A 24,453-nucleotide genomic window follows, 5' to 3' on the forward strand; every position below is an offset into this window, starting at 1 on the left:
CAAACCACCAAACAGTACGCACAGGGACAAAAATACATCAAAGCTCTGATGCCAAACAGCAATGCTTGGGGACTATCCTGAGGGTCTCAGCTGAAAAGTGACACCTATCCACGGTTCCAGACAGGATCCCAGCTGGGAGTCCTCACCAGGTAACCCTTCCCAGGGGACACAAAACAAAAAACCTTTGCACCTTCCAGAAAACTAGAGAGAAAAACTGATAAGCTCTCCTCCTGACTCATGTCTTACTCCACAATTAGCAGGCAGCTCAGTCTTTACCACTTGCAAGCATGAAAGGGTTAAGACAAACCTTGCACAAACTTTGCTGCGAGCTGAGCTCACAGCCTCCCTCCCTTCCCTCCTTGCCGGCTGCCCAGACGCAGCAGTGCCGGAGCGGTGCCGGAGCATTGCTGATTTGATCCTCTCCGCTCGAACTGTTGCCTACCACTGCTGAGGGAGGGGACCAGCTGTTTCCATCCGAGCAGTGAAGCTCATGAAGAGAAGGCTCCTTGCCCCTTTCTCCTATTGCCTGTGAAGGAAGGACAGCAGCAGTGATGCTGTTCAGTTAGACTGTCAGTTGACATCTCAAGAGTGGGAATAAGAACCATCCCTGTCAGCGAACCACGTGAATTCAAGAGCAGAGGAGAAGAAAGTGCACTTGGCACGTCTGTTGCTGAAAAGACAATATCCTGACTCCAGCAATAAGACAGCAAATCTTTTCTGCACAAATCCCACTACCTGGGAGGAGATGTTCCTAGATAAATCACCAGCAAGCTCGTGGTCTGAACCAGCTGCTCTAGTGCCTAGTCCCAACACCCTTGCCTGCTCTGAAAGGTAACTATGCTTTATTCTATTCTCTCCCTATGCGCTCCCACAGCTGAGATGCTGACATACTATCTTGCACTTCAGCCTGAGAACAAAAAATAGTCTGCCACTGAAAGAAAAGACACCCCCACCCCCGCTTCCTCTCCCTCAGATTCCCCCGGAGAAAATGCGAGCCATGGATGGAATTGATACTTTAATGCTTTGTTTGCATTTCTCCAATGCCGATTTTTTTTCTAAGGGTCACCAAGACAGAATACACCTGGTACTGTCTGTGTTCAAAACCAAACCCTTCTGCGCTTGCCAGCCAGTTCAGTGCAGTCTGAATTAACAGCCTTGGAGAAGCTACACAAGTATTTGTTGTGGTTTGTCCCACTTACTTCTTTGTAGTAGTTAAGAGTATCAGATGGAAAAGCAAAAGAGAACTCAGAAAAGTTGCTTGTACTTTCAGAGATGCCTTGCTCGCAAGTAGCACTTAAACTGAGTACGGGAGTGAAAAGAAGCAAGTAGGTAAGACAAGACATTTACTGCAGTTGCAAAGTCAATCACTGTTATTACTTCTACTTACTATCTCTGTCCATAGGCTTGAGGGCTTCTCAGGGTAACCAGTGAGGTTTTTCCTCCTGTAATCTCAGTCATATGAAGTTATAATGCTGATCTATTTTATACACCGTTATTTTTTTTCAGAATCCTTGTGTACTGCTTATTTTCACATGACCTTGTCTCCACAGTCTTCAAGCTTCTATTCCTTAAAGGGGAGTGTGCAAAGCTAAACCTACTAATATCTCAAAAGATGTGCTCAGTGAGATAATTGGTAGATTGAAAAGCAAAAATCTTTGGGGTTGCCTAGAGCTACTAAATTATTTCTGGAAAAGATGTAGTTAAATTCACAGCTTTCAATAGTCCGAATAGTTGATTGCTCCTGACAATTCCACAGTTGAGACTAAAAACAAAATCTGTGCCAACTCTCCACTGCTAATACTTTTTACTATTAATCTGCTCTTTTTATCAATAAATGCCCAGCTGAGTTTTGTTAATTCAATGTCTTGGTTTGTAGTTAATTATTGAACTCCAGACTAATGTCCTTAGCATTCTGCAGTCCAGTTTTATGAAGTATGTAAAGTCATTAGGCTCTCTGCTTCTTAAGGAGGGAAACTAGCTCTGGCTTTTGCTCTCACTAAGACAGCAGATGAGATGGACAAAGACATTGCTCTGTTCTTTAACTCAGACATGTGTCAGATTCCGGACTGATTGCATGTCATTATATACAGAGAAATTGTATTTTAAGAACAGAGGTTTAATATGGCCAGTAACCTCCACACCCTCTACTTCCCACCTCTTGTGTAACTTAAGAATATTCTTTGTGGGGGAAGAATTTCCATTTATAGGTTCAAAGTGTGAAAATCACGGAGTTATTGCCCTATAATTGAGAGCAAAAGTGCGTGGCTGCAACACAACCTTCACTTCCATCTCCCATGCTTCTGCATCAGCACCAAACCTGCTGCCAGCATAACTGGCTCAAAGGGGTTGGGTCAGCCCCTGGAAAAATACTGAGCAGCCCTTTTCTACCATGCTTGCCCACACCCTCCTACCCTCAGCACAGAATCCACTACCCATGCAGGGACTGCAGAAGTCAAATCCCCAGGCAATTTTTTTACAATCAGCAATTTGGCCCCGCTTAGCCAGCTTATTACTGGATCTGGGCAGGATCTGGCCCAATATTCCCTAAACTGGATTGCTGTTATCTCAAATGCTTTGATACTGAAGAAGGTATTGCAGGAGCTGGGAGGTGTAGACAATCCCCAGCGCCGCTTCTCCAAAAACTCAGCACATCAGATGTTTCCCCATCACGTGAGCCAAAGTAGGTCTGTCTTGCATCTAATGAAAGCCTGAATATCAGCTCCTTGATGACCCAGGCCTCCAGATTTCAACCACCACTCTCTGAAGAACAATAAGGTGTTGTTCCCATTGGTACATGGGGAGAGCACAACCAAACATTATCAATAAACCAACTACATTTTACAGACTGAAGGCCCATGAAAGTCAAAATGTTTTGCAGCAGTATGTCTTTTAGGTGAAATCTTTATCTAAAAGCATCAGAGCTTTTATCATTTTGACCTAATGTTTCATTTTAATCTGACTGCCATAGTATATTAACATATTAATATTACTCTATTTACATCTTATATAGGTGTATATGTAGTGAACATTATATGTGACTGCGTCACTTTGTTTCATTGTTATCACTTTTGCTTCAGCTAAAAACAAAATTCTGGTCTTATCAAAGCAGAACACGATGCTTTTGGATGCACTATTTACAGTGAAATTTTGGCATTTACATTTTTTGTTTCCAGCTAGAAGAAATGAAAATGCCAAAATGTTAAGATTCCCCCCGCTTCTAGTAAGTTCTGCTCCCAGGAGGCAAGTGTCATACCCTGTGGCAGAGTTGCCCCAGTAGGACAGGTAGGGCTTTGGATGCCTGCTAGGTGCATCCTGCCTCGGGAACAGAGGGTCCTGATAAACAACCAATGAGACACACATGGTGGAAGACACTGGCTGGATTCATACCTTCCCTTCCTCTGTGACATCTAATTCCATAGACTGTGGGACCTTTTCTTACCCATAAGTAAGTACTAAGCGTTACCAGAGCCCTTAACAATTAGATTTGCATGGTCTTTCTCTAAAGTTAAATACTCAGTGCTTCTCTTGATCTCAAGGTGTCTCACAGGAGCATGACAATGCTATTTGTTCTAAAGATACCACATATAGGCTAGGCTATTTTGGTACCTGGTTTCATTTCTCTCTCTCTCATTTTTTTTCCTTTTAGAAAGCTGACTTTTTGACTGTTCCTAATGAGAAACTCAAAACTCCATACTCTATAAGCAAGTATCAATAGCCTGGGATTAGGAGAGAAGAGATCCCCCAGCAGTCTGGCAAAGCAGAAAACAACCTTCCTCATCTCATACAAGGATAAACCACCTGCTGTGGGAAAAGCTGGCAGAAAGCTGACTCTGGAAAACAATACTTGCAAAGACCAAAGCTGTGCAAACCTTTGCAGCTCAGTTTGAGAGAAGGACGGAAGCTTTTCACCTACCAAAGGAGATGACCTACCAAAAGAAGGACCACAGCATTTTCAGGACAACATAAAAGCCAGACGGCAGTGTAAAACACAAGTTCAATGCCTGTTGTCATTGTAATAGCAACTAGCAGAATGATTTGCAAAGGCCTGTCTCATGCAGTCTGCTGAGCTGTGTGAACCAGCAGTCTTGAGACAAAAAGGATGGAATTCTTCTTGCTGAAGCCATCGTGCCATCTGTCCTAAGTTTCCTGTCTTGGCCTCCTTTGTGAGTCTGGTGGGGGAAGACAAGAAATCTGAAGGTAAATAGGGAAAATGGACCAAAGCTGACAGAGAGCAATGACTGACATTTATTTCAAATTCCGTGGAAACCTGACTGGCCGTGTCCACTTTCCAACTCTGGCTACAGAAGTAGACACAACAGCAGATAAATATTCCAGCCTCTACGTGTACGTGGGCTTGTTCCTAACACTTCTGGCTATCCTTCTCATATTGCTTTTCTCCATGCTCTTGCGCCTGAAGCACGTTATTTCCCCAATCACCACGTCTCCAGAGACCACTGAGAACATCCAGCAGTTCACAGATGTGGAAATGCACAGCAGGATTCCTACCACTTAGAGACCCCAAAGCAAAGAGGGTTCTGTGCTTGTGAAACGTGTTTTGTTCAACAAAATGGTGGTGGAAAGAATCTCTGCCTGCCTATTGAGCCCTTATTGCACAACCATCAACAGCAGCACAGAACATCTGGAGAATGTCATGCAACTCAGACTGACTGGCTGGGACCCACTGGCTGTTGACACTACAGGCAACATGTGTGCAACACTCTCAATAAAATTTACATTACAGAAACCTATTGCTGTCAGGAAAGACTCATATCCCTCTAAAAGCCCTTGCAGAAAATAGTAAAAGCCACAGTAATGACAGCCAAAAATCCAGAGAGACACACACCAGAATGTGGAGCCTGTATTTGCTGACCTATCTCTCTGCCCTTAAATTCCTTGCTTGTGAAAAGAGTTGAATCAACAAAGTTAAGTGGCGTAAGCACAAAGAGCCCACAGGGCACATGCAGAATTTATCGGTTGTTTGGAAATTCTCAGGCATTTCTCCCATTCAAGAAGGAAAACCTTAAACTGCTTGAATGGCAGATTCACTCAATGGAGTTTCAAAAGTATACAAATGTTTCATCACCTGCTGGAACTATTGGTTTCTGACATAAAAACCATACAGTGAATAGTTGCATTCCAGATATCAGAAAGAGACAGAACTTTTAAAAGAGGAAAGAAAATAAAGATAAAATTTAACACAGGTTGAAAATAAAAAGAAAGCATCAGCAGGAAATGAGCAGCAGGAGAGAAAAAAATGTTAAAAGACACTCTACCTCTCTTCTTTTTTTCTCCATTACATTACCTGAGCTGAATACAAACACATTTATGCGTTTCAGCCTTCCTGGTATCACTCAGTAATTAAAATGCAGTGTAAAGTGAGTAAAATGGACACTGTTCTCCTAACAGACTCAAATTCATAATAACATTTCCTCTAATATCCACGTTGGGTTTTCTTTCTCAAAAGACAGACCAGTTCTTCCAAAGCTTTTTCGTTTTCCTCCAAAGAAAGCTGAAAAAATGCCAGGGCCTGGCATTGCAATAATGAATAATGTGAACATAGACTAGTTGGGAACATGCAGATGGAAAGTAAACTGACTGAGCAGTAAAAGACAGGACCGGATTCAAATATCCTGGCGGATCATTTGGAAGAGTGTGGAAAAAAATGTTTACTTAAATTTATGAAACAACAATCTGACCCAATCATTTTACCTATGTATGACGCACAGAGATAGACTTTGCTTCTGTGGATGGGAAAGACAGAATCAAATACAGCATACCACTTCTGGGAGAGCCACTGCCTCTTACAGAAAAACATTGAGATTGTTTCAGCTACATTTCTAAAAGGCACAAATTTTACCCAGCTTATCTTCTTTATTAGAGTCTAATTCTAGCTTAGTGATAAAATCCCCATGTGCTTTCCACATTTACACACGCTTATTTGCCAATTTTCTTCTCCCCAAGGGCTTGGAAAGTGTAAACTCCCCACACAAAAACAGTGCTAAAATTAGAGATGACACTGACTCCATGGATTCACGATAGTAACAAGAAACCGTTTCTCAAATGCTTTGTGTACATCAGGTTATTTACCTTTGATGGTCTGCATATGGGTGAGCTGTTTGGACTAGGAATATGGCTTTTACAGCAAATTGTGTGTTTGTGGGAGAGCAGAATGACAAGTAACGGCCATATTAGATACAGGTGGTCCACAGGCAGGATTAGTGTTTTTCTCACTGATGTATTCAGTATGAAACTATTTAAAAATTGCCTCCTTATATTGAATAGGACCTTTTATACTCCATTAACCCCCACACAAGCAGGTTTAATTGATGAAATAGCACAGTGACTGTGTAAGGGAATACAGCAAACAATACACTCCCAGCCGTATCTCCCCATCCCATGCTCAGCTGCGTTTACCTGGAAAAGAAGGCAGGAGGCAGGTTGCCCTCAAGCTTTCTGCCATGGGCACAACACAGAGATATCACTGGGCAGGATTGTGGCTTCACACCCCATCTAAAGATTGGTTCCTCAGGGAGTGCTACTCTCAGTACTGCACAAGAGCCCAAATTCTGTGTGATGATTTGGACATTAATCCAACTAAGGCAGACAGCTCCCAAGTTAGTCAATTACATTTAAATTTAACAAAAATTTATGCAGATCAAGTTGTTGGCTTTGTATGTGACATGCATTCAGCCATCATGAGTTAGACTAGCCTAGGCTCAACATCTGGCTTGCCTCTCAATTTTCTTGATGCGCCACTCAAAAGCTACAACTTACTTGGACCGTAAATGTTCTAACATACTAAATCAGCAACTAAACCCCATTAGCCTTCCAGCTCTACTATCTGTGGAAAAACCTGACTTCCAAGAAGCTGCAGGACAGACTCAAATATTGACATAAAATATCAGACCGACTAATGGAAAATGACAGTATCAGGATCTGAGTTGGGGCCCAAATTCTGATTGCTCTGATCTCAGCTGAAAAGCCCCCCAGATGTAGGTGTCGAGGCTGCATTTCTTTTCTTCATGCTAAAGAATGTTAATTCAGAAGAGTCTCACAACCCTTGGAAACTTATTCAGTAAATATACTGTAAATAAAAGAGCAATCACTTTATATATCATTACACTATATCCCATTATATCTTTGGGCAGACTGTATTTCTATATAATACTGCTAAGGAAGGCAGTCCTATCTTCTAACACAAAAATGACAAGTTTTCCTTTCTAAAGCTTCATTTCACAGGAAGTATCTGTCCCACTTGACACATCTACAGTCCCAGAGGCACTCAGAGTGCCTCATTTGTCTGTACAATGCCAGCAAATTTTAAAGCCTTTCCCATTGAGAAATAGAAGAATGTCTTTTCCCCCTTTTCATTGTCATTTGTAATGTCCAAGACCAGATGTCTCTGAGAAAAGATACTGTTGGGATGCGTTGACCTGTGTTTGCTGAGTGGGCTTTAGTGGACTTTGGCATTCTTTGGCTATAAGGAGTGATAACTGGAACTTCTGCATGGATTTGCTGAATCTTGGAGAACTGCAAGTGTCAATCCATACCCTTCCCTTTCAACAGTCTGTTTCCTTCCCACTTGTCCATCTGCTACAGAAAATTGGTATTTTTTACAAAAATAAAGAGACATACTACTATCAAGGGTGAGTCATTGACTGCTCTGTACTATTCCCAGGTGTGGATCTGTGGTGCCACTCATTTCAAATTAATTGTTGGCCTCAGAGGGCGTCTGTGTAAGAAGACCCCCTACCAGTCTGTGTAAGTATTACTTGAATCAGGACAGTTTGCTCCCATCTTTACTCCCATCTTAGACATTGGAAACAAATATGACTATTCAGTAAATTCATCACCTCCTCCATTCCCTACCTGCGGGGGAAGAGCAGCAAAACGACTATGCATTGCCGTTCCCTGTGGGTGGGACTGTGAGGTCAGAGTAAGCCTACAGTCATCAGAAAACCACCATCATTCCCAAAGCTCCCGGCGTATTTAGTCTAGGAGGTGTCAGGACCTGAATATGGTCTAACTCCCCAAGGTACATATATTTTACAGGATTTTTGCTTGGGTAATCTCATCCACATGATTTCCATCCATGTCTATGAATTTTCTGCATTAAAAAACCCTTAAGTATTGAACAGAAAGGGTTGATATGTATTTTCATTCTCTACATCAGAATATATAAACATAAATGTATATTTTTGTATCCTCACAGGGCTGCAGAGAAGAACGTAATTTTGCAAACAGCATAACTCAGCAGAGAATCAACCTTAAGCTCCCTGAAGGACCTTTTTGATTTTACTTGAAAAAGAAATAAAAAATGTTTGAAACCCAAATATATGAAGTCACACAGCCGTTTAACTGTCAGCATTAATGAAAACTTACTTGTATCCCTTGTCTTCACTAGGAGAAGAATTATGTCCTTACCCTGCAGTCACTAATGTGGTAACTACTTACGATGTAACATCCTAGTGCAGATAGACAACTATAGCTTTAAAGCAGGTTAGCAGACCAGGAAAGATGCAGACAACTCCTGCTATTTACCCTCTGCTGACAGTAAATACCATAAGTCAACTTATTTGCCACAGATTAGGTAGCAAGTTAGGCGAGATTGTGGAATTATTGTTTTTTTTTTTCCAGAGATGATACATCTTTGTGGTATGTCTATAATTCAGCTTAATTCTGGTATAGACAGAAAGTTTGTTCACAGTCCTATTTATTCATGTGCCCTGCAAAAAATGTGCAGTCTTACAATGACATGCATGACTAAAAATTCAGATGCAGACAGATCTGAAAAGGGGAAAAAATCCCAAATAGTATTTTCCTGGTACATGATTTGTAAACTTAGTTGTTGCCATTATGATAGAAAAATAAACCTAGAGATGGAGAAGTCTGCTTGATAGATGCAGTGGACTTAAAAAACACTACGCAGAATGTTAAGTAAAAAGCATCCAAATACATAATTCTATGAACAAATGCTAAAGCTACAAGAGAAGATTTAAGACTACATCCTTGTGGATTGGGGAAGATATTATTTTCAGTTACTGTTCCTGACACAAATTTGATATTTGTTCACAAAAAGGAACTGCATGTTATACATTCCATCTACCAAAAGCCTAAACCCATAAAGCCCTCTGAAATCTTCACCATCCTCAGGCTTTTACAGAAGGTTGTGAAGTTCCAGCAGTCTTCAATTCCTGATACTCATTCTGTGGGCACAGATATCAAAACAAAGCCTGAAAAAATCAGAATGATAAGTTGGTTCCTTGCACACTTGCTCTCTAGAATGCAGTACATGAAAATTTCCTCCTCAGTCCTTTTGTGAGAGAAAACAGTTAAAGTATCATCTAGGACAGTTGCTGTTATGTGTGAAAAATAATCCTAAACTCAATTTTGATGGACTGAATTTTTCAGAGGTACTCTAGAATTTCTTCAGCTGAAGCCAAAAGAAACTGTCAAGCTGTAGGCAATGCTAAGTTGTGAAAGCAGATCTGGATATCAGAGAGAAAGGGTCTGTCCAATTCATATGTAATTAATAAATAACCCACTCCCTATACTCCCACCTGAATTTCACGTCTATGTAAACTTGTCAACTGGGAAACAAATGATGAATAATTCAGAAGACCTTCCCTTCCTTCTCCTGATTTATTAACCCATTTTCAAAGTATAATTTGATCAAGCTAATAGCCACAGACTTCCTAAACTGACTCTGTCTGCATTAATTCTGTCTTCATGGTCATAGTCCTACAATTACAGTCCCATTTAATAGCAATCGATTAAGATAGAACAACAGGCACCTGCAAGTCAAACGAGAGCTCAGCAACATTGTTTGATACTTGGAATCTGTTCTTCCCTGCAAGCGAGAAATTAATCTTATTTAATCTGGGCTGTTGTCCTGATGCTAGTTCCTCTTCAAGTCCTGAAACACTTGCACCACAATAGCTACTGACTGATGTTTATTCATGTAGTTTTATGACAAAACACATACCCACCCGTTGGGCTACCCGTTGGGCTACCCGTTGAACTGTGTGGGCAAGCAGGTGCTGAATTGGGGTACTCTTTACAGGACAAGACAAACCCATGAGCTGGATTTGAGGGTATCACAGGCTTTGGCATCCTCCAGCTCCTTCCCACTATTCTTCCAATGTCCCTTAAACATCTTCCCATACTAGAATCCTGTCTTTGGCCCAGAACTCACAAGTGGGTGTTTCCAGTGCTGTGGTCCAGAGAGTGGATTTTTTCAGGCTATGTAAGCCTGTATTATCAGCTTGAAAGACACAAACCTGGATGCCACCTGCTGAAGCAAAATTTAGAAGGAAGATTTCCCCTTTACTCCTCATGCCTTAGCAATCCTAATTCAAACTAATTCATGCTCATAGCAGTTAATGTGCAGCGCCTTTTATAATGTTACTCCATCATCCTCAGGTTACTAGGAACCTGTCCAAATAGCTGTGGCATGACTAGCAGATAATGCCCCAGGAAGCTCATATGGGGGCCAGTGTGAGATTGCTGCAATACACTCACTGGCAAATCTTACAGCTTGTCACAACAGAACCAAACTGATGTGGTTTTGCTGTTGTTCACAAATTTTTCATGCTTCCACAGCTTGGAAAAGCTCTGAAGAGCCCTTTCGGCACTGACTCTGTCAGGGTGTGGAGTCCAGGTGATAACACCACACCGGTTTGCATTTACTTCATGTTGGCACCTAGCGGGGAAGAAATGTGACTTGCTGTTGTTCAATGCATCCAACAAAACAGAGAGAGGAAAGAGAGGAGCATTCTGAATGCACCTGGATTTGGCTAATGTTGTCCTGAATTTCAAAGCTCTTTATTGTCATAGAGCATAACCAACACCGAAAAGGAAAGCTGACAGATAACTACAGCACAGCGACATTCTCCATATGCACATCTATTCCACAAGCTACTCGGGAAGAAAGAAACCACTGGGATCAAGCTGCTGAGGCTGCTTTTCCATTGTTTGACTTTTGCTTGTAACTATCCATCAGTTCACTACCAGACACACCATTGCCCCACTGTCCTGCTTACCTTCACACCCAGACTGCTCAGCATGAGCTTAGCTGGCGTGAGGCTGAGTAACAATTTGCTGCAAAGCAATTTGGGAAAGATATGCTGACAGACTGAATATATACTTACCCTGGGTGAGATTTTGTTCTATGTCTACCTTTCCAATTAATTTTGCCTGGCTTAGAATTCTTAAAATATCTCCAAATGGATACTGCTTTAGTGGAAATTCAGTGTCTTCGGTGCCCACGCTGGACAACAGCAATAACAAAGAGATTAGGAAGAGTTTCTCATGCTTTGAGGTAGTGGGAGGGACCAGATGCTGTCTTGAAGGCCTTTCGCTGAAAAACTGCCTTCCATATCCATGAGCAAGTCACGGTTCAGACGTAATGCTTGTAGACAACACCTTTATGTTTGGTTATCACTCCTGCCACTTAAAGGCTCGAATAAGCCTTTACATGTCATGAATACTGATTAGTTCAGCATCATTGCCTCTTTTTTCCTCCTGCTGAGGAAACTTGAGATTACAGGAATTACTCACACCTCAAGAACAGGAGACAGCGTAAGATACTTATGATTAAAACTTTAGGTCAGAATGTCCAGTTTATGCAGGCACACAAGTATCCGTGACACAAAGAATAGTAATCCATACAACAGGTATGCAAGGCAAAGAAGTCTGTTGTGGGTAGACGTGTGACTGTAGCTTTCTCCTACTCTATGTTTTACTCATGATCCAGCTCTGAACCCGAGAACAGGCAGAAGAGCCACACAGTAAATCACAGCAACGAATCACAGCAGAGCGCTAGGGATGTTCATGTGATGTAAAAGAACAAATCTGGAGACCAGTTGCACATCAGACAAAAAGGTAAAGAAAAGCAGGACCTATAGGAGGACCAAATCATTGGTTTTGTTTTCTACAATAACAAATAATAGCTCACCATAAATTGAACAGTTCCAAGAAAAGGCTCGCTAAATTGGAATTCAGGCTACTGGACGACAAGCTGTAATGTGCTTCCTTCCTAACAGGCTGGTCAAAGAGGTCCATGAAGTAGGGGACTAATCTTGTATGGAATACAGTAATGGTCAGAAGGGATTAGCAATTCCATCAGCTGGAGGTACCATATAGCACTTTAGCTTCATGCCAAGCTAAAATCACAATAGCTCATGATAGCAAAATGGCACTAAAATATTATGTTGTTGTTTCCAAGGAACTTTGATTGAAAGAAAGGTGTTGTCTATGTGCTAGAATTGTCACATGCAATGACCATGTCAGTAACCCATTCAATTATGAGAAGCTTATGCTATGGTAGCATCACTCATAGAACCAGTACCTTCTCAAAGAAATCAGATGCTGCCGTGTCAGTCTCAGAGGCAAAGACATTGGCAAAATCAATTGCCCTCTTAGTGGCAGAGCTGATCTTTTTGGTTCAGTGTTTGGATTTTAACAACACTTGACACATCATTAACCACAATTAACTTCACGAACCTTTGTATGTTTCCTCAACAGGGATAAACCAGACTCAGATCAGATGGGAATGAATGGGGTGATTGCAAGGGCTAGTCATTGTTGAAAGACAAGCAGTTCCTTGCATTGAGGTCAGGTACAGCAAATGCAGCTGAGCTGTACCCAGTTTGTCTCTGTGCATGTTCCATGTGCTGCTGCTTCCATTTTCCTTTGCATATCACTGCGTCAACCATTTAAGAAAGAACACAGGAAACTGATAGCAAGAAAATATCTAAATAAAATCTTTACATTCTTAAATTTACATTCTCTGTGAATGTAATTTAAAGGTAAAATGAGGAGAAGCCAACCAGCTTTCCCTGGACTGTGATCACATGGATTGACTTCAGCGTTATTGAGGCAGGAAGACCTGTGAGTTGATAGGTGTTGTCTGTTTTCCAGAGATTTTGTCTTTGTGGGTGTATAAATTCTCTCAATTGTTTCCTTCAAGGAAAGACAAACATGACAAACAAATGTCTCCATGGCCAGGAAGCAGTGAGAGCCGTTGTCTGTCTCTCAGGTGATTAGATTCAGCTATACCAGGTTTTCACTTCCCAAGGTATCATCTTTCAGCAGTAATCATCATTTGTTTTTGTGGGGTTTTTTAGTAGACCAATCTGTAAATAAATGCAGACCTCCTCTGGGAAAGGCTGTTTATTCTTTCTTGTGAGTCTCAAAGATCTTTCATTCAGCATTATAAAGTATGGTGAGACCATTCCATTGAATAAAAGTTTGGACTCAATTTCACCAGACAGCTGGGGAGGGCGTGTTTTAGGCAATTTCAATGTTAAACACTGCCTCTTTATTTAATACTGCAGGTTTAAAACTCATAATAGAACATCAGACAAAATAAACTAATGCCTAGTGATATGTCTATATGTGATTATCACATCCTCGAGTGACCGTAGCCTGTTCTTTGTCATTCTCACCTACAACCATCCTCTGTTGTGCTGACGAAGCCTTGCAGCTCTTCTCTCTGCTGACTTTTTTGCCATTCAGCAGTCTTTTGAACAACCCTCAGCAGAGCTTTGCAGCTTAATGAACTATCTCAGGTTTGCAGAAATCCAATCAAATCGATGTTGGAACTTAGTCTGAAGAATAGGACTGGGAGTGAGGAAATCAGAGGTTTTTCCCTTTTCGGTCACAGGCAACCCATTTCATGATATAACATGCCTGATAACAGAAACTACAATACACAAAGCTAACTGCATGCCTGAGCTGTCTGGGTACCCACGCTAGTTTGGAGTGTCTCAGAACTTCATAGGAGTATAGTAGAACTTCTTCTCAGCCATTTTCTTCCCAAGTCCCTCTAGTCCAACATTATTCCTTGAGTATATGTCAATAAATCCATCAACTCTCAATTGGCAGTAATGTTTTTAGGCACAGATCAGTCATTATTTTTAGTACGAGCCTAGATGAAGGATGAAAGGAGTTTATACAAACCACTTCACATTCCCTCTTTGTCTCCCAGGGTAGTCCTTCATCTTTTTCTGGATTTAGGGGTTTTTTGGTGGTTTTTTTCTGTGGTAAGTGGCTGGCACAGGCTCTCTCTGGCTCTATCTATTGAGAAATGTATAATTAGAGTTCTTTAAGATTTTTAGCATTTCTAGAGGGAATTAGTTCTTTACAGAAGAAGGGTTTTCTCCATTGTGGGATTCATACCATAATTAGACAAAATGATGGGCTAAGTCCCAGTGGAAAAAACGCACTGTAATTGGTGTTCATTTTTGTTACATAAACCCATGGAGATCATGCTGATTCCTCCTATTGTAGCCACTTCTGAAGCACAGTGTTCAATTTAAAACTGATGTATCATTATTATTTAGTACCCACAAGTATCCTCAAGACTTTATCCATCCAAGAAGTCTGACGTGAACCTTCTTCCTCTGAGAAAAATAAAATGCCCCAAAGAAAATATAACATTAGTGGCATTTGCATTGCCTAGTCTCAGAAGCAACAGATTACAGCCAGCCATGCTCTTCCTTGTTCAGGCATCCTTGAACTTAAGTCAGAAAAGAAACACTTGGCATGGCACGAATCATATCTGTAAGTCAAAGAAAGACACACGAAAGAATTTCTTCCAGCCTACACAGTACATAGGCCAAGAAAATAGCTAATTACAATCATAGAAGAGAGGTACCAACCACAAAAGACAGATCTCACTGAGTACAAGCAATATGTGCCAAGACTTTGTGAAAAAGAAATAAAAATATTTACATGGGTTTATTGCATCTGACAAATCATTAATGAGGATGGGTGTTATTAAGAATTAACCAAATATTTGTAATTAGTTTTGAAATGAAAAATACCTGTCTCACATTTTTTTTGCTATTGTTTTGCTGATTTCAGAAATCCAGGAGGCTCACAATTAAGCCAAATAGTTAACTTCACCTTCATCACAAATGTATTTTTATAGAGGAACAAAGCAGTACTCTGTGTATATGCAATTCTTCTAGCTAATTAGCACCTTGGGGTAGGTTGTTCATAAACAGAAAACAGTAAGGGACCTGCAATATATCCCAGCAGTACCTTGTGTAATACCAGTCTCAGAATCAACGAAGAATTCACTTGAATCCTCACCAAGTCACTGCCTCACAAAATAAAAAATAAAATGCCATGTCCAGAGAAACCAAAGAGAATGATTTTGCCTATTGTGACAGAAATCTAAGGCCCTGGAGGGAAATGGGACACTGTCTGCTTCAGAAGACGCTTCCTTTTGATCTTAGACATGAATCATTTATTCAGTATCAAAGCTCACTGCATTCAGAAAAATTAACTTATTTTACTAGTTATGCCAGAAATGTCACCGTATTGACTGTGGGTGCTGCCAGGCAATTATATCCCTTTGATAAGGGACAGAAAAGGAACATTATTTGCTTCATGGCAAAGGCACTGGGTCAAGTTCAACACTGTCTGATAGCAACCTGATGCTGTTCTATACCACGGTTGCTCAGCAGCCTGCAAGTGTCCTCAGTCCAATTTCTGATAGCCAACTGCCCTTATCTGCAATGACAGCTCAGAGCCATTACCAAAAGGATTAGAAATGGACCGTGCTGTGAAGCATGAAGAATTTTCTCAGCCTTCGTAGTTCCGCCTCCCAAGCAAGGCAAAGGAAAGCTGACCTGTCTGTATGTCTGACAAGTATGTTTCACCTTGCTTTTGGATTGATTAAAGACCTCAGTCTACCCTCAGCTGTCAGCCCAATCTGTGATACACTTAAAATATCAGACAAATCAAAACCAAAGCCCTTCACTTGGGCTGATTTAACCATGAATCATCATTTTAATATGGCACAGTGACAAGAACAGTACTTTGTAGTGTGCCGCTAACAGGAAACATTGGTATACAAAGCCTTATGTAAATGAACAGTCACATTTAGTATCTAAACATCTCTAAGTTTCATCAGGGAAAAGGAAAGGTAGTGTTACTGTAGATGGAAGTACAGGTGGCCATGCATAAGTATGCTACAGGGTGAAGCAAACAGGACTATCGTGAGTTCAGCAAAGTTTTCTCTAGGGACAAGATAATGTGAAACAGTCTTGTTTTGACATTAGTGCATGCAGCAGTAATCACTCTCCCAAATGTAACACTGAGCTCTGTTTTAGATCTAAGTCAGTTAAATTACACCTGGGATGAATCTGGTCCAATATTTCTAAGCGAATTCGAGCAAGATTATTTATTTTATACAGATGAATGTTATCCTGGAATTATGATGCAAAAAATCCTGAGAGAAGATTCACAATTATATGTTGATACCTAAAGAAGAATATGTATTTGTAAAGTGCACAGGCACACACACTCAAAACAGTTTTCCAGTTGTAAACATGACTATATATCTCTCTTACACATCTCTCTGCATACATCATTAGGACATTAAAGAATAAAAGCCACATTTTTTTATCTTCATGTCTTTGTGAAATTCACTGCATAATATTAACCTTCTGGTTTGCCTCTGCATAAAATATTGCTAGCATTTCTAGCAGTAAAAATGCGACCATAAACAGGAAATGCACGCAAAGAAAGATGTTTCTGGTACTGATTCTTAGTATGATTCACTGCTATACAAACATGCAAACAAAAAAAATGGTGGCCCAGACAGAGGTCCAAGTTGAGCTCAGTGGTTTTGGCAAGTATCTAGCAGCTACTTTGATCCCTAATGTCTAATGGAAACTGGACTGCCTGTAAATAATAAGCTATCATTAAAACAAACAAAAAGGAGAGATAAATCAATCATGACTCCCAGCGCTGTTGCACCCCTGCTGCTGTTGCAAAGGCTTGGGAATGATGCAGAGGGTACAGTTACTCTGAACAAGACTTGCTGGAAAGAGGCAGACTTGGTGCACAGAACATCATTTGATCTTCAAGGCCTTGTTGGCTATCTCTGTTCATCGGCTGGGAAGTGAACCTCACATGCTTTCTCTACTTCACTTGGGTTTTGAGAGCCAGCTTGAGAAGAAAAAACAGGCATCGCAAATGTAAAGATGCTAATACTATGCTGAAAAGACGGAGCAAAAGGCACCTGCGTGCTCGATGCCTTTTGATGCCCTGATGCCACTGACTGTGTTTGCCCAATACCTGTGCTCTTCTGCTTTCTTTTCAGGCAGAATTGGAGTAGCTTTTCATTAATTGTAGGGTATATGCAGCTAAACTACATACTTCCAAAATCCACTTACTTAATCAGCAGGCTGACTTGGGTGTCCCTGAAGACTTCTGAAGAGCAATTCAAAATACCCACATAAACTACTGCTGCCGAGCACCAGCTATTGGAAAACAACAGGCAAATAGGCAGAGGTGAAATTTAGACTGGGTTCATAGGTCACCTCCTTACCTATTTTTATGCTGCACAAAGCAAAGAGAGATATTTGTATGTACTTGTCTAGTTGGGACCAGCTGGGAAAAAGGAGGAACTCTGCTCACTTGGAGCTCCTTCCTAAAGATCTAAAACTGTTGGTTTACTTAAGCATAATATTCAAATTTCCTTCAAAAATGCACATCAAAAAGAATAACTGAAACGTGAAGTCTAGCTCAGTGCTGTAAAAATGCATGCAAGGCCACCTCAGGATTTGATTACATGTGCACCAGCACAAGCTGCCTTCAGAGAACAAAGCTCAATTGATTTCAGGGAATCTGATTTGCCTGGATGAAAATGAATTTTTAATAGATTTGGTTGTCAGAGGGATTATGCAGGAATATGAAATGGCAGGGCACTCATACAGTGGATTGCTATGGAGGTGTTTGCTGGTGGCTAGCAGGCAGGAACACTGGCGTGTGTTTTCCACAGACAGCACAGAGTAGTGCCAGGCTGTCAGAGGCGGAGGTCCCCTGGGGAGCCAAAGGGACCAGTTGCCAGGAGACATCACCATATCCAGCCTTCACAGTCAGGATAACATTCCTTGCGACAGACCTCAGACTCCCTCCTGCGTCTGCATACCGGCCTGTTTTGCAATCATTCTTCAAATTATTTCCTTTACAATCTCCCAAATATCCCCAACACTTACAGAAATTACCAGCTTTGAGAAATTTTATTTGATATGAAGCTCATTTTTCTGGTTCTTTAATGAAAGCATTGATCCTTGACGGAAACCTAGCAGGGGCATCAAGCATCAGTAAAGATCCAGTTCAACAGCTGGTACAAATCAGTTGAGCCATGCTCCTTGTAACATGGGTTTAAACACAGTATGTGCTATATCCCAGGGTAGAGGGGACATAGCACATGGGCAGGGTGAAGACCAGCAGCACTTTACTTTCATAAATTAGTAACCTCTGAACTTCCAGAGGTCAGGTCTCAAAAAATCATGACATTGTTTAGATGCAAAGCAAAACAGGAGTAATAAAAAGATACATAGTTATATAATAAATACTATTTATGTGTTAGTCTTCAGAGACTTAAGATTCAGTGAGTCATTTCTCGGTACCCTCTTTAAAAGTGTAAGGCCTTAAAAATCATGATTATGTAATTCCAGAACCTGAGGCTTCAAAGCACGCCATCAAATATCGCAAAATTCAGAAAAAATCCATGAGAGCTGTCAGATCATGGACTGATACAACACTCCTTCCAGCTAAGCCACAGCCTCCCCTTCCACATCAAATGTGAAATACTTAGTGGACAAAGCTCCTCCATGCTGCTTCAGCACATCTTCTGCTAGTCAGCCCTGAAGAAGAGGTGATCCAACATCCCCTTCGCTGTCTCCAGTCAGTCTGAGCCTTTGTGTATCTGTAGGCTATCTGACAATGCCCACGGCCAAATAACAAGCCCACAAAGCGGCAATTCAAAGCATATAGAAATGTTGTGATGAAATATTTCAAAGTATACTGTTTAAATTTGCCTGACAAATGTTCTTCTGTTATTTTCCCAGACCAAGCATCTCTGAATCATGGTAATATGAAGAAATCATTCTGCAAAATATTCTCCATCTAATTTTCACAGTTCCCTACGGTAACAGAAATATCATCCCTCATAGGTACGGCACTACATCTAAATGAGAGAGGAAAAGGAAATGAACATTTTTTCAGTTCGAATTTATATAAAGCCAACTAGAAATAGAAGTAAGACTGTCTTTACTCATTTTGAAAATTCTTGAGAGTGCCTTACTTTATAGGAACTTTAAGTGATGAGTGGATGGCTGAAAGCAAGGTCACAGCTGAGGTACAATAGCAACCACTGTAAACCCGTTATAACTGCAGAATGGATGTGTAGACTTATTCCACCATGATGGCAAGTTTCTTTTTCAATTTTGGCAGAGTAAGAGCATGCATGTGGTGAGTTATAGTGCTTTAGTTACTAATGAGCAGTAATTTCCTAAACTACTCTAATTAAACTAATATAAAATAATGATATAAACAGGAAAACACTCCAATATATTTAAATTCTATCCTCCTCATTTAGAAAAAAATTACAATCATTTAATTATCCTATCCTTACCTTTTTTCAGAAAGATTTACACATGTGCTGACCCTCATCTGACACACCTGAAAAATTTAGCATCCTTCTTTTTATCCTAAAATCTGACTTACTATCCATTAGTTGTCAGGGCCTTCACTGCAATAATAGGTCTTAATTACTCTGACCAGCCTCAGGTGGTCAGGGTGCCCACATCCTCTGATGGGGACTTCATTTAAGCTCAGGCTTTAAGTAGAATCATACATGGGTTTGGGTTGGAAGGAACCTTAAAGCATATCTAGTTCCAAACCCCCCCCTGCCCCCCCGCTGCTGCCATGGGCTCCAGGAGCCTAAAGCCCCATCAAGCCTGGCCTTGAACACTTCCAGGGATAAGGCATCTACAGCTTCTCTGGGCAACCTGTGCCAGTGCCTCACAACCCTCACAGGGAAGAATTTCTTCCTCATATCTGATCTAAATCTCCCCTCCTTCAGCTTAAGGCCATTCCCCCTTGTCCTGTCACTCACTGCCCTTGTAAACAGTCCCTCTCCAGCTTTCTTGTAGGCCCCTTTAGGTACTGGAAGGCTACTGTAAGGTCTCCCTGGAACCTTCTCTTCTCCAGGCTGAACCCCAGCTCCCTCAGTCGGTCCTCATAGGAGAGGTGCTCCAGCCCTCTGAGTGTCTTTGTGGCCTCCTCTGGACCTGCTCTAACAGGTTCATGTCTTTTTTTTATGCTGGGAGGACAGAAACAGAGGTGAGTCATAGGTGTCCTTACTGACAGTTCTGCTCCTGAATTGCTGTTTGGGTTTCCTGGATTGACCTTGGAGATGGCTCATTACCTTGTCTTTGCCTGATGGTCACCAGACTGCTGGACCTGCTGCTGTTCCACTTGCTTTTCTCTGGTGTGGTCAGACTGTGTCCTGTTGGTGAGGTCTTTGCCTGGCTTGTGTTGTGGCTACCCCAGCTCCTGGCTTCTTTGTCCTGAGGGAAAGCAGGGTGAGGCTGGTCAGGACCACTAAGGCCCTGTGCACTCAGGACTCTAATATTCTTTTGCTCTACAGCATGTTTCCCAAGATAAAGTGCCTTCCTCCCCCTGGCCATGTCTGCTGTCAGCACCATTTGCTTTAATCAAAAAATAAATACATTTCAGTGTGGCTCATTATGCTAAATGAAAGCAACAAGGGGCTAATGAGCATTGTGAATGAGCCATTAATATGGCAATCAGAGGTATCCTCAAGACAGCTACATCTTTTCTGCATCTTTCTGGGAACACTCAGTAGTGTAATATAGATGTGACCCCAACTATTAAATTTAATTCAGGGAATAAATAGATTTAGATGTCTAACTTGACTAGGTTTCTTGTAGAATTGTACATTGTGTTACACTTGCAGTTAGGAAAGAAAACTGCTAGTCCAGTTTGTGCAACTGCTAAGCGGTTATTCTTAGCCTTCAGTGGACAAAGTGACTGTGTTAACAGATTTAATATTTGGATTTTTTTTGAAACTGTTATCCCTCCCCCCCCCAAGTTTTCGTCACCAAGGGGAAATGTACCTTAAATAATAAATTTACTGGTGGCTTCATCTTTACCATTGAATTAATGTGGTTTAGCACTGAACAGCATTATTATTTTTCAGAAAGGGCCTTCATCTCCAGCCGGACTTCCTGCCACTTGGCTCTTAGGATCACATTCCACAGGGAGCTGACTTGCTTTTGCTCAAGGGAGTACTTTTCCTCAGTCCTCCTAAGAAGGTAGTAAGACCAGCCTGAAACAGCGTCAGAAAGAGGTGTGCTTAGGGAAAGGGCAACAGGGAGGAGGGGATAACTACCTGTACTCAGTGATACTGAGAATGTATCTCTCAAAAGGCCAAGGGAAGGAGGGTAGTCAAAACATCTATTCAATGTCTTTAAAACTACAGAGAAGATTTTTAAGACTCAATTCTTTGCACATTAATATAATCACCTCCACAGAAAGCTTCAGAGGACATAAATTGGTAAACATTGCCTTGCAGGTGGAGAAACAGAAAAGATGAGCACCTGCCAGAGGTGCTAACACTGGGCAAAGTGAGGAAAAGAAACCAGGAGGATACAGCTCCTAGCTCTGATCTCAGTCTCACTTTCAGGGTTCTCCCTCAGTTGCAGTCTCAGCTCCTGTGACAGGTTCATCTATGTAGGCCAAATAACTTTTATGTCTTTTCTGGGATCAACTAAGAACCAGCAAACAGCAGTTACTATTGGAGTTTGCAGCATTTCTGGGATTTTTTTGGGCAGTGGACACAGCCAGAATGAGTAAAGTTCTCTAAACAAAGCATGGAATGCAGAGTCTAAACTATATTTGAATCTTTTCATTCCATCCCCCGTCTTCGCCAATCCCTGTGGTACCCGTGGAAGGACATCCACACGGCCAAACCCCTGAAGCTCACCCACTGATAGAAATCCGCACATTCTTCCCCTGCCTTCAGTCATCTGAAGGTAGACCTGTCTCTCACGTGTGCGCTTGGTGATGCTCTGACCAGAGCAAAGCGTGTCCCCCAGCGAGGCCCAGTGCTCGGGGGATGCGTCAGCCCCCTCACACTTGGGCTGCCATTACAGGACTCGCTGCAACACTGCTTCAGGCAACAACTGTCTGAAACATCAATTTCTCCTCCAAAGCACGACAGCACCTCATTTGCTACTATCTTTTTGTGATGTTATTCCCACTAAGCGCCGTGGGAGGTTTCAGCCCGGACTAGGTAAACTCAGGACTACACAGCGCGCGTGGAAGAGGGCGTGCCCTCCCGGCCGCGCGCCGGCCCGCCCCCTCAGGCCGGCAGCCATTTTGGGAAGCGCTGCGGCGAGCGAGCGGTGCGCGGCGCCCTCTGGCGGCTCCCGGCCCGCAGACCAGCTACGAGCGGGCGGTCGCCGGCCATGAAGTCCGTCTTCGTCACCGTGGGCACCACCAGCTTCGACGACTTGATCGCGACAGTCTGCTCCCCGGCGGCCCTGCAGGTGAGGCGGCGGAAAGCCGGGCTCCGCGGGCAGCTGTCACGGGCCTCCCTTTCGCGGCCTGCACGTAGCGCCTCAATCGGGCGCCTGCGCGCTGGGAGCTGTCCCCTCCTCCCGCCGCGTCCCGCCAGTGACTGCCGGCGGTGTCTGAGGGGGCGGGAGACGGGGCTGTGGTGAGTGGCCTGAAGCGGCGGCGGTGGAGGAGGCGGCAGCGGCGGCATGGTCTGTGGCGTGGGGGGGTGCGGGAGAGACAGCAGAGGTCGCCGGGCCGGGTTAAGTGGGAGCAGGGCCAGGCGTGCTGGTGTCGGAGCTGGGTACACACACACACACACACGCACCCCCCCCCCCCCGATCCCACCCTCCCTCCGCTACAGGTGCTGCAGAACCGCGGCTACGAGAAGCTGGTGCTGCAGGTCGGACGGGGTGCGCTGAAGCCGGCGCTGCACAGCAGCCCGCCCTTGGCGGTGGAAGCCTTCCGCTTCAAGGACTCGCTGGCTGAGGACCTGCGGAGGGCGGACCTGGTCATCAGCCACGCAGGTAGAGAGCGCCCCATTTGTTTGCCTGTAATCCTGGGGGCAGGAGTGGAAGTCGGTTGGATGAAGTCCGCTTCTCTACAGCTTGGGGTGGGCTGGCAGTGAATATTCAGGTCCGCAGCTAGAGATGAGCGGTTAAATGTTCACTGTCAGAAGTCTCCCATGTTTCAAGAGGAAGTAGGGTGATATTTCATCTGTCAAGGATAAAACTCATCCTGTTTTCTGTTTTTTCTGTAGGTGCAGGTAGCTGTCTGGAGACTCTAGAGAAAGGAAAACCACTAATAGTAGTAACAAATGAAAAGCTGATGAACAACCATCAGCTTGAACTGGCAAAACAGCTCGATAGAGATGGGCACGTCTTCTGCTGTAATTGCAGGTATGGAGCTGCTGTGGCTGTCCTGACTGAACAAGCAGTGTTCAGCACCATCGCTCAGTGTGTTACTGCAGTATTGAGAACGTCACGAGGAAGTTTACATCCTGCTCTGTAACAGCCACTTGTTTGCAAGATAGGTTTTCCATAGTGGATAGGTTATCATTAGGTGCTATTTTACCAAACTTATAAAGCCTTTTGACCATGACTCCTTTTAATTTTTTTTTTGAGGGCACATGTATTCAGCTTGAAAGAAGAAGAATTTAAACCAAATAAAGTGGTTGAATTTGGAACAGTCAGGTAGCATCCTAGAGGCACCTAACAGCTTCTCTCTTTCTCTGCTCTTTCTCACTAGTTGTTGGATTCCTTTTCGAAGTCTAGAAATAATACAACCATCAGTTTGTAACTATGAGCCATAAGGAATAAATTGCTCCCTGCAGTCTTAGGACTCCATTTCATCATTTTACTATGTGGATTTTCCTGTATAGATGTACTGACATAACAAAATTGAAAGTATCTGGAGTATTTAGAACAAAACATAAGCATGGCCTGACTGGTGTGGATCAGGAGTCCAGGTAGCTCAGTATACTATTTGCAGTGGCCATATGCAGATGTCCAGCCAAAAGCAGAAATGGCAAGAACATATGGTACTTCCTTGTCTTACTCTCCCTCTTCTGTTCTTAAGTACTTTGATTCAGGGGGATTCCTACATCAGATGCTGTCTGGCTAGTAACTTTCAGTACCTCTGTCTTCCAAGTACTTACTCAGGCTGCCCTTTACCCAAACTTACTGAATCCACCACATCCTCTGACATGGAGTTTCACTACTGCCTATCGCTTTAGGGAAAAACAAAACAAACCACCAAACAACCACGCCTCCCCCCCAAACCCACCAACAACCAAAAACCCAGCTCCTTTTGTTTGTTTGCATTCATCCTGGCTTCTGTTAGCTTCTTTCGCTCTCTTGACTATATCTTACTTTTTTCTCTTATGATTGATTGCACTCTATAAATAACAGATGACCTCTAAATGGGAGGCAAAGGAAATACAACTCCCATTATTTCATCTGCACCTTGTTCCCTTTGTGTGTTTCAGAAGAGCCTTCTGAAAAGACTAGGCCTGTCATTCATTATATTGGGCAAGTTTCTTAAATTATTACCTCAGTGTTTCTG

The 24,453-nt window shown here is 42.5% G+C and overlaps 2 protein-coding genes across 2 annotated transcripts in view; both read left to right on the forward strand.

Moving 5' to 3' along the window:
- Positions 1-461: 461 nt before the first annotated feature.
- On the forward strand, positions 462-7,558 carry SERTM2 (serine rich and transmembrane domain containing 2). Its single transcript, XM_054839441.1, has 2 exons — positions 462-831; positions 3,647-7,558. The coding sequence occupies exon 2, from the start codon at positions 4,235-4,237 to the stop codon at positions 4,511-4,513; it is 279 nt and encodes a 92-aa protein (XP_054695416.1). The 5' UTR covers positions 462-831; positions 3,647-4,234; the 3' UTR covers positions 4,514-7,558.
- A 14,656-nt stretch (positions 7,559-22,214) lies between these two features.
- Positions 22,215-24,453, forward strand: part of ALG13 (ALG13 UDP-N-acetylglucosaminyltransferase subunit) — a 29,637-nt gene continuing 27,398 nt past the window's right edge. The window contains exons 1-3 of the mRNA XM_054839693.1: positions 22,215-22,382; positions 22,754-22,916; positions 23,150-23,288. Coding sequence (XP_054695668.1) covers positions 22,302-22,382; positions 22,754-22,916; positions 23,150-23,288 — 383 coding nt within the window. The 5' untranslated portion in view covers positions 22,215-22,301. The remainder of the gene's footprint in view (positions 22,383-22,753; positions 22,917-23,149; positions 23,289-24,453) is intronic.

Source organism: Grus americana, chromosome 12 (genome assembly GCF_028858705.1).
Source record: "Grus americana isolate bGruAme1 chromosome 12, bGruAme1.mat, whole genome shotgun sequence".
In the NCBI taxonomy this organism is placed as follows: Eukaryota; Metazoa; Chordata; class Aves; order Gruiformes; family Gruidae; genus Grus; species Grus americana.

Excerpts from the sequence above, each read along its gene's own strand:
- SERTM2 (XM_054839441.1), top strand. The coding sequence starts at position 4,235 with ATGACTGACATTTATTTCAAATTCCGTGGAAACCTGACTGGCCGTGTC.